This window comes from Leptodactylus fuscus, chromosome 7 (genome assembly GCF_031893055.1).
Source record: "Leptodactylus fuscus isolate aLepFus1 chromosome 7, aLepFus1.hap2, whole genome shotgun sequence".
NCBI lineage: Eukaryota > Metazoa > Chordata > Amphibia > Anura > Leptodactylidae > Leptodactylus > Leptodactylus fuscus.
In genome coordinates this window covers 97,191,923-97,201,982 of record NC_134271.1, presented here as the reverse complement: position 1 = coordinate 97,201,982, position 10,060 = coordinate 97,191,923, and the positions used below count along the sequence as shown (strand labels likewise).

Genomic DNA, 10,060 nt, shown 5'->3' with positions numbered 1-10,060 from the left:
TCTGATGTAGAACTGTTCAGTTACGTGAGTTTTTAGTCAGTTGTCATCCATGAGTGACAAAAAGGCAACGACTCAACTTTACTTGTAGTTTGGCAAAATAAAACTCTTCGAAGTAAAAATTGATAGTGTTCTTTTGTTGACTACTATACTAAATCGATTATTGCTCAGGGGTTAGGGTTACTCTCTGAAGAGACCTATCTTTTTGGCAATGCTCCATGGGAAGAAATGTAAGCAAATTAACTTACACCACCCTCATCCATCTGTAGATAGCAAGGTTTCAGGGTTCTTGCTAATCATCAGCACAGAGCAGGGTTACAGGATGGCTGGAGGAAATATCATCATTTATTGAAATCAAGAATTAAAAGCCAAAGCTTCTATATAGCTAAAAACCTCTGATTGGAGCTCTGGATCATGCCCTCGTGTCTGACACCACCCTTCTGACATGACAGGTAGTTTGGGTGCCTGATGTACTATATAAGCTCTCTAATGACTGCTGGGGAATGGTTGGAGCTAGAAAAAAAAATTCTGCACTTGAATCAGCATAGCAGCACCTATTAACAGATACTAAGAACTTTAATTGGTGGAGGTGGTGAAAGGTCCTCTCTAGTACCTGTAAATATTACTTGTATTAACATATGGTGCATGTGAGCTATTCAATTATACAACATGCAGTAGAGTTATATGTAAAATCATAGGTTCAGAGATACAGATACAGTATTGGGCAACCGGGCCCGGCAAGGTATAGGGCCCACAGCCAGCTGGAGATGGCCGGGGCCTGGTACCACTACGATACCGGTCAGGGAAGCAGTCTGATACCGCTATACATATTGTAAATGAAAAAGGGCCCCGGCATGTCGCTGGGCCCCTTTTCAATAGATACTAGCCCAGAGAGTGACTTAAAATAATAACTAGGTATATTCACTTCTCCGGCATCTTCTGTCATGTGCCTAAGTCCTGTGATCAGGCCCCAGCGGTCACATGGGGCAAAGCAGCATAATTACGTCAGTGCGACCCCCATGTGAACGCTGAGGACCAATCACAGGCCTCAGCAAAGATGTCGGGAAGGCGGCCGAAGATGCTGCAGACAGCTGGAGCCCCAGAATGCCCAGGAAAGGTGACGCAAGGTGAGTATCAGTGTTTGTTAATTTTATTCACCTTCCCTAGGCCTCCGATTATTAGACTCTGGGGGAGCATATAATACTGTGGGGGAGAAGGGGGACACTGATGGGCATGTAATACTGTGTGGGGGAAGGGGGACACTGCTGGGTATATAATACTGCGAGGGGGCACTGCTGGGCATATAGTACTGTGTGTGGGGGGCACTGCTGGGCATATAATACTGTGAGGGGGCACTGCTGGGCATATAATACTATGGGGGCGCACTGCTGGGCATGAAATACTGTGCATGGGGGGATACTGCTGGGCATGAAATACTGTGTGGACGGTATATAACACTGTGTGAGGGCCACCGCTGTCGGGAGTGGGAGCGCTGTGGGGGAAAGGGGGCACTGGGGGGGGCAGACAAAAGTTTGCAAGCGGGTCCACAAGACACTTGTTAAGCACTGAGCAGGATCACTGATATGTGTGCATTGTAGACCACATGACGCTAGCCAAATTACGTATTTTGGGTAGCGTAATCATGACACTTCTTTCAAATTTACCAATAAAAAATTTACTTGATAAAAAAAATTGCAAAAATCAGGAGTACTTGGATTTATTAGAAAAAAAATATCAAAATCAAAGTTTAACAATTCAAAATTTACAGTTAATAAAATAAATCACATTTAAGATTTACCATTATGTATAAAAATGCTGGGAAAAGTCATCATATTTCTTGAAATATATTTTATATAAAAAACATTTAAGACTTCATAAAAAGTGGTAGACTATTTAAAGGAACACTTCCTAAAACTAACACTATGGGGAAAAGTTATTAAGATTGGTAAATTGTACCTCAGTATTAATGTATTCCCCCACTGATGTGAGATATGCATGGATTATAAAGAGGCTCTGCAAGTTCCCATGCACCAAAACTGAAATCTATACCATACTAAATGTTTTCTGGAGTGAGTTATAGTAAATCTGTCACCTTGATCTTTGCCCTGCCCACTTTTTTTTGTCGAGAACAGGTCAAAATATGGAGAAATGTGCTACTTTTACACTTAAAGACTGGCATAGTAAAACCCCATTCCCCATTGGGTAAAGTATGCCAAAAATTCAAAAAGATCCCTGCAAATCTGAAATTAGCATGATATAAAAAAAGTTTTCGTGTATATAAATTTTGAAAAATAAAAATAAGAATTTCTACCCAAAGTGAAGCCTCTTTTGAGTGTAGGAGTAAATGTACCTTTATTTTTGGGAAGAAGATTCCTAAGGTATACATAGATTGAAAGTATATTCCTGATTTGTGCTTCATGTAGTGCTGGGATTTCCCGCTTTGTGTGAGAGAGAGCTGCTTCATTCAGTGTTTGTACAAAAAACTCATCAGGTTTGCGTCTGCAAACACTGTGAGCTAATTTGTTAATGGAAAAACATTCACCTGTCGTTCTTATTAAAATTGTAAAAGCTTAAAAGCAGGGGTGAACCTGGGCTTTCTGCCGCCTGAAGCGGCGTCAGAAAGCTGCCCCCCCATCCCCCCCGGATGAGGGGCGGAGCTAAGGGGACGGGGCCGATCGGAAAGGGGCGTGGCCGATCGGAAGGAGGCGGGCCGATCGGAAAGGAGGTGTGGTCGAGCGGAGCGAGCGGCGTTCGCAGGCAGAGAGCAGGCAGGGAGAGGACCTGCTCTCTGCCTGAGTGTGAGGGGCGGCCGCTGGAGCAGCACTGCGTCCAGCAGGGCCGCCCCAATACACCGCTCGCTTGTCATGTCGGGCTGCCGACACGGTGACGCTAATCCAGTCCAGGACAGTTTGTCCTGGACTGGCTTAGGTCAGCAAAAATGCCGCCCTCCCAAGGCCCTGGCATAGCGCCGCCTGAAGCGGTCGCTTCAGGTCGCCTCATGGGAGGTGCGGTGCTGCTTAAAAGCTAAAATCATCCAACATAACTACTAGTGTTGTGCAAATAGTATTCGATCGAATACCTCGCTCCCATAGGAATGCGTGTAAGCGGCTGAACACCAAGGGGTTAAGCGCATCAAATATTCACTGCGCTTAACCCCTTGGTTTTTGGCCGTTTACACGCATTTCTATGGGAGCGAGTTATTCAATCGAATACTATTTGCTCATCTCTAATAACTAGTACTGCAACATGTCTGCTTCCCCTGGTTAGGCCAAGGCCCCTTGTTGCGGAAACAGTTTTTTTGTTTGGGGTTTTGCTGTGGTTTTTTGAGCTAAAGCCAAAGAATATCTACAGAGCAACTGGGAAATATATGGGAAGTTCTTCTACTTCTCCCTTCTGCTCAATCCACTCCTGGCTTTGGCTAAAAAAAACAAAACAAAAAAAAACACAGAAAAATACCAAACAACGTTTCCACAACGTGGGGCCTCGGTCTTAAGGGTCTAGGTACATTTTCAATGTAAAGCAGTACCAATGTTTACCTCCGGTATTGATTAAAAATCAGTTTATCTATGTACAGAAAAGATATTGACCATAAATTGGTGCAATCACAAATACAATGTTACACAAGCATGTTGCAAAAATTCTACAATCTAGAATTACATGTTTTAAGAAAATTTAGACTATTAAGTACTTTTTAGAAAATTTGGCTTTGATGTATCAACCTGAGTTATACTGAGAGATGTAAATCCCTTTAGACCCATCAACTTTCAGAATATTCTGTGAGGCCACATATAACTCCCGCATCTTCCTGGTGATTACAGTTGTGTTTGCCGATCTCCTTATGCTTGCAGTCCAACAGAGTCTTCTCCTTTCCTGTGCAGTCAACGTCATCAAGGAGGATGCGGAGGTTCCGTCCTTCCCCAAATTCTGCCTGTTTGGCGGCTTTTATAACATGTGGGAACCCCACTTGTCGACAGACTACACTTGCAGCTTTGATGTTCCACAAGTCATCGCATACCGTTCCCCACTCTCCATTGATGTAGATTTCCACCCTTCCGCGGTCAGATCTCTGGCTGTTTGCTAATCGTACTGCACCGTTCCGTAACTCCGCAGAAGCTGCTTTGGAATCGCCTCCTTGTACTTTACTTTTCTTTCTGTGGCCTCTTCTTTCATTGCTTTTACCACCTTTCTTTGGTTTTGCTGGTCTTGTCGTGGGTGGTCTCGCTGTGGTGGACATTGGATTCTTTTGATTCTCTGAAGCGCCCTGCATCAACTTTAGTAGCTGCTCCACCCAATCAGGTGTTGGATTGACAGGAGGTTGTGCTGTGACCCTGGTCCTCCCTGAAGGTTTAGAAGTAGCTTTAACTTTTGGCCGTTTTGTTGGAGTTGTTTTTATGATCAATTCTGACAAAAGAAAGAGTTAAATATATTAACTATGTATTATATGAGACAAGCACTGTACAGGTATACAGATATGGTGGTATGGGCCATTCATGTGCTATTAGCTTATTGTGAACACAACTTGGAATCAAAATCTAGTTCCTTATACGTGAACTTTTGAGAACTGAAATAACAGTGTATAGACTCTATTTTTTCTTCGACAGTTTTTTGAAACTTTAATAATTTTTTGTTTTTTGCAGATGGGAAAGATCTTACAAATAAAATATTGAATGCATGTCCTAAAGGAAAGACCAGAAAAATTAAAGGTGTTATTTAATGCCCTAGTAAACATTACCAGCGACCATACTGTCCCTAAACAGCTGTTGTGCGGGTGTTGGACCCTTGCAGATCTAATATTAATGGCTTATCCTAAGGATAGGCTATCAATATAAGAAAATGGATAATCCTTTCATCTCTATAGATACAACTATGCTTATAGTCTTAAAAGAAGCCTTCCACCACATCAGGTGCTTTAAATACTTTAATAGGCGCTGCTTCACTGATTTTGGTAAACTTGGATTGTTTTTTTCTCTAGCCCCCACCATTCCTGTGCAACCAATGCACACCAGAGGCCACTTCTGATAGGAGTTTAGTATAAGATCCCTTGCCTAAGTATATAGAGAGCCTAAGTATCATATCAGACAATAAAACTAACAGCGTTGTTTGCTCGAGGAATGGTGGGGGCTAGAGAAAAAAAAATCCAACTGTGTCAAAAAAGCACAGACATGTCTATTAAAACGTGCAAAGAGCTGGAGCTAGCAAAAGGGTTCTTCTTCAAATATCTAGTTGTGTGTAATGCAAACTTTTTAATCTCCCTACATATAGTAATGGGGAGTAACACCTGACTCCAAGATTAGACTACACAATTTTTTGTAGCCTGTAAACATTGATGCAAATAGGTTCACACTGCAGCTGTATACACAAAATGGTGGGAGGTTTCTAATCAAGATTTATCAACCCTGTCTCATTTTTTATTTTAGATGTAGTGAAGCAATGAAAACAGTTGCAAAATATATCTTCCATTTAATGATTTTACTTTGTGTTGCCGACTGTAAATTAACACAAAAATGACAAATGTTTCAGATTTAGTGGAAAATGGACATGATACAACATGATACTAAGTGGACGTCAGAAGATCACAGAGTTCTGCAATTGACCTGGTCCAATTCCTCGTTGACCTCCCTCTAGCAGTACACTTTGTGTGCTATTAATAGAGTCTATGATGAGAGCGCCGATCCGAGAGCAGACTTGCGTCACAGAGTCTCACAGAAGCGGGCCGATGGGTCATTGTGCATGTAGATTACTTGTATAGAGACGATTCCATGGAAAAGATCTTTGTTGCCAAGACAACCAACACAGCTCAAGAACTATTCTGTGAGCAGCGCTGACCTAGATACGCCCGTGGCCAGAGGACCAGCACCACATTCTCTGAGCAAAAGTCTTCTGTACTGCTCTATAACAATAGCCTGGCTGATGACAAAGACATAATTCACACTACAAAATCTACACGAGAGCAGACTATTACCCATAAAAAGGTGAAAACTGAAGGTCCCCTGAGCTCCGGCTGCCCTTATTATAGTCCACAGCTGCTTACGCTTTTCAGCAGGTTTCAGAACTTAAACCCCCAAAGACTAGGCCCATGAATTTTTTGTTAAACATTTTACTGGTTTTTTTTTTTTTTTTGAGCCAAAGCTTGATGTGAACTGAATAGAAGGGGGAAATAAAATCTTCCTATATATTTCCAATTTTGTAGTCAGTCCTGGATTTGGCTCAAAAAAGCAAACAATCTGCAGGGGCCTTGGTCTAACGCAGGAGTAGGGAACATCCGGCTCTCCAGCTGTTGCAAAACTACAACTCCCAGCATGCATACTTGCTCTGCTGTTCTTGGAACCCCCATGGAAGTGAATGGAGCATGTTGGGAGTTGTAGTTTCACAGCAGCTGGAGAGCCGAAGGTTCCCTATCCCTGGTGTAACGCTACCTTCTTGTTCAGTATCTGCATAAAACCAGTTCTGCAATTTGCATTATGGCCGCTGTCCTCTTTAGACCAAGCTCTGAACAGTAATCTGAACATAATGCGTTCTCCAAGCTCTGTTAAACTGGTCAGGATGTCATAACTACAAGCTTACCGATGGGAGCAACCACCCGAATTGTCAATGTAGCAGTGACACATTCCCAACACTCCTGGAATGTTCCAGAGGCTACCAAAAAAGTAAGGACCTCCTGCAGTTCTGAAAGAGTGTCTCCTTTTACAGGTAATATGGCACTTTATATGTCAGTCATGTCTAGAAAAAGGGGCACGGTCAGGTGTGGAGTCATTACTATAGGGTAGTGTGGCCTCATCCAAAAACTTTGGTAGAAATCAGCATTAGTTGAAAAAAGGAATTTCATTTACAACTTTGTGTGTTGCTTGTTCACTTTAGAGGTTGTGCCATCAGGACAAACCCAACTAGGGTATTTGAGTGCCATAGAGGAGCAGCTCCTCCTGTTCTAGATCCAGCTGATGGCACGTTCAATGTGACGGGTTACACACGGATAAAACTTCTGATATAAATATACATCACCCATTCTTCAATGTTGCCTAAACGGATTCAAAAATAATAAAAAAATTAAAAACAAAATAAAAAAATTTTGCGCATTTATGCACTTACTTTCTTTTGGTACAAAGGGCACAATGGCGCTTTTCATCTTCACTGGTATGGGATGAAATCGGCATTTGCCTGGCGGGGCCCTCCTGTGGCGACAGAGAGTATTTATCAAGCCGTGAAATTCAGAGCCTAGGAGAAAGCTTCCAGGATATCAGCTGCCATTTACTACGATCAGAGGCCCTGAGAGACTGAACATAAGAACTATCCATCTGATGTGTATTCCTAATTACAGGATATTAATGATTCATGCTGGCGTTCAACGGACAATTTGAGCAATAAATTCATCAGCCGACAAGCAGAAGAGAGAAGCGTGCGATATAATCACAGCCCGCCACATCTGCGAGAGCGCACATTTTCTGCATCATCCGATAATCAATCTAAGCATTAGCAGACATGAGGAGGCTGAGTACATGATAATATGTGCACTGTGTAGGGAGATGCCGCATTAGCTATTTTAATGTAGCAGTTGTCACAACCTTAATGAGATAATTAGTGTAGTTCATTAGCACACAGGACATCCTGACATTTGATGGAAGCCTTCACTGTGTCTTAGTGTGTGATCCGGAACAGTTATATATATGCAGATTTTGTTCCAGCGTGTATTATAGAGGCTGTCCACGGTAAAAAAATAAAAAGCTCTACTCTATTGGAATGAATTAGACCTGAATGTTTGTTGTATTACAACTCAATCAATCTGTGGACAGCTTTGGCAGCCATGTTTTTGAAAAGTACTTTCAATCTTTGCATTGCACCGAATTGGAATATGGCAAGTGTAATGCGTAACTAAAGTATCCAACAACGCTTGATTTTCTGCCAGCTTTTGTGTCGTTAATAAATTTTGCAATATACTCCATTAACAGATTTTGTTTCCTTTTTGTGAAATCTTGCATTTTTTCACTCTCTCCCTTGCTTCTCTATTAAGAGCTATCCCCTGCTTCTTATTGCGTAGGTCGTTTTTTTTAGCACTGGAAAACGCTGCATTTTTTTTGCTATGTTTCCGCAACGTAACTCATTAGTCTATAACTCACAGCGCAGGTTACTTTGCAATGTAGGTTTTAATCGCTGCATGTGGATGAGATTTGTATAAATCCCATTCACAGAGCTGCTACTGTAGATCACAGAGGGTCACTGGCAAGTTCATGGTGGGTAACCCGCTGGAGTCACTAAACATATAGCCTCTCCTTAAAGGGATTTTTTAGGCATAATTAATGCCCTGTGATTAGTCCCAGGGCTTAGAGCAGGGGTCTCAAACTCGCGGCCCGCGGGCCGCATGCGGCCCCCCGAACAATTTTGTGCGGCCCGCACAAGCCTAGGAACGCCGGATCCGAGTTGAATACATTGCGAGATGATTATATCCACTAGCCGCTACGTTCCGGCTAGTGGACATATAGGCGCGATGTGATGACGTCACATCACCACATCGCGCCTACAGGTCTATTAGTGAAACTGCAGAGCGCAGCGGGGGAGCGTTGGATGGTGAGTATAAGTGTTTTTTTGTGTGTTAAAGAGGACCTTTCACCATTTTGCCCACAGGCAGTTCTATATACTGCTGGAAAGCTGACAGGGCGCTGAGTTCAGTGCACTGTCGGCTTTCCCGATGTGGGCCCAGTGTGAAGAGCTTACGGTCCGGTACCGTAGCTCTTCTATGGTCAGAAGGGCATTTCTGACAGTCAGTCAGAGACGTCCTTCTTCACAGCACAGTCAATTGCGGGCGTTCCTCCCGGCTCTCACAGCAACATTGAGGTGGAATGAAGGGGCTCATGACACTGGGGGCAGACGAAGGGAGGGGGGAGAACGGCATGACACTGGGGCAGAAATGGAGGGACATGAATCTGGGGGAAGAGATGGGGGGGGACATGAATCTGGGGGCAGAGATGGAGGGACATGAATCTGGGGGCAGAGATGGAGGGACATGAATCTGGGGCAGAAATGGAGGGACATGAATCTGGGGGAAGAGATGGGGGGACATGAATCTGGGGGCAGAGATGGAGGGACATAAATCTGGGGGCAGAGATGGAGGGACATGAATCTGGGGGCAGAGATGGAGGGACATGAATCTGCGGGCAGAGATGGAGGGACATGAATCTGGGGGCAGAGATGGGGGGACATGAATCTGGGGGCAGAGATGGAGGGACATGAATCTGGGGGCAGAGATGGGGGGACATGAATCTGGGGGTAGAGATGGGGGGGACATGCATCTGGGGCAGAAATGGAGGGACATGAATCTGGGGGAAGAGATGGGGGGACATGAATCTGGGGGCAGAGATGGGGGGACATGAATCTGGGGGCAGATGAAGGGTGTATATGTAACTGGGGGAAAGATGGAGGGGGGACATATAGTTTACAGGTGACTGTAGGAGGATTATACAGTGTGGGGGCACATGAAAAATGAATGGGCGGAGTCAACATAAAAGTGGGTGGAGCTAAATTTGCCGCGGTGCGGCCCGCCGACTGGCTGGGATCTTGCTCTGCGGCCCACATGCTGAGTTGAGTTTGAGACCCCTGGCTTAGAGAGTGGTACATGACAGGAATTCTCTACAGTTCTTTTAAACCTGGTTTCATGTGCTGCCCCCTAAGGCCCCGCATTAGGTGTAACAGTTTTGGCCAGAGTATTCCTTTAAAATGGAATCCAAGTCTTCCATTTCTCCTCCCCAGCAGATCTGTGATAAGCAGTAGTTGTATGGGCCAGCAGATAAGAATGCTAATAGATAAGATAAGATCTCAGAGTTATTGACCACTGCTCCTTACAACTTCTACTCATCTCAGACATGCTGTGGGGATTTCAGTGCACCCTTGGGCTCTGTACTAGTGATCAGTGGTGGTCCTAATGACGGGGCCCCACTGATCTAACATGTATCACTTATTCTATGAATATGCTAAAAACAGCCCCTACTTTTCACACTTGTAATTTTGTTCTACTAGTACAACAATCCTTTGAGTGCTAAACACATTAGGAGGTTATCGTGCAAGCATCAGTGCC

General features: G+C 43.9%; 1 protein-coding gene across 1 annotated transcript in view; it reads right to left on the bottom strand.

Annotated features, from left to right (window-relative positions):
* Window positions 1–1,817: 1,817 nt before the first annotated feature.
* HHIPL1 (HHIP like 1) overlaps window positions 1,818–10,060 on the bottom strand; it is a 21,176-nt gene continuing 12,933 nt past the window's right edge. The window contains exons 8-9 of the mRNA XM_075282573.1: window positions 7,084–7,166; window positions 1,818–4,398 (exon numbers count right to left, since the gene is read on the bottom strand). Coding sequence (XP_075138674.1) covers window positions 3,755–4,398; window positions 7,084–7,166 — 727 coding nt within the window. The 3' untranslated portion in view covers window positions 1,818–3,754. The remainder of the gene's footprint in view (window positions 4,399–7,083; window positions 7,167–10,060) is intronic.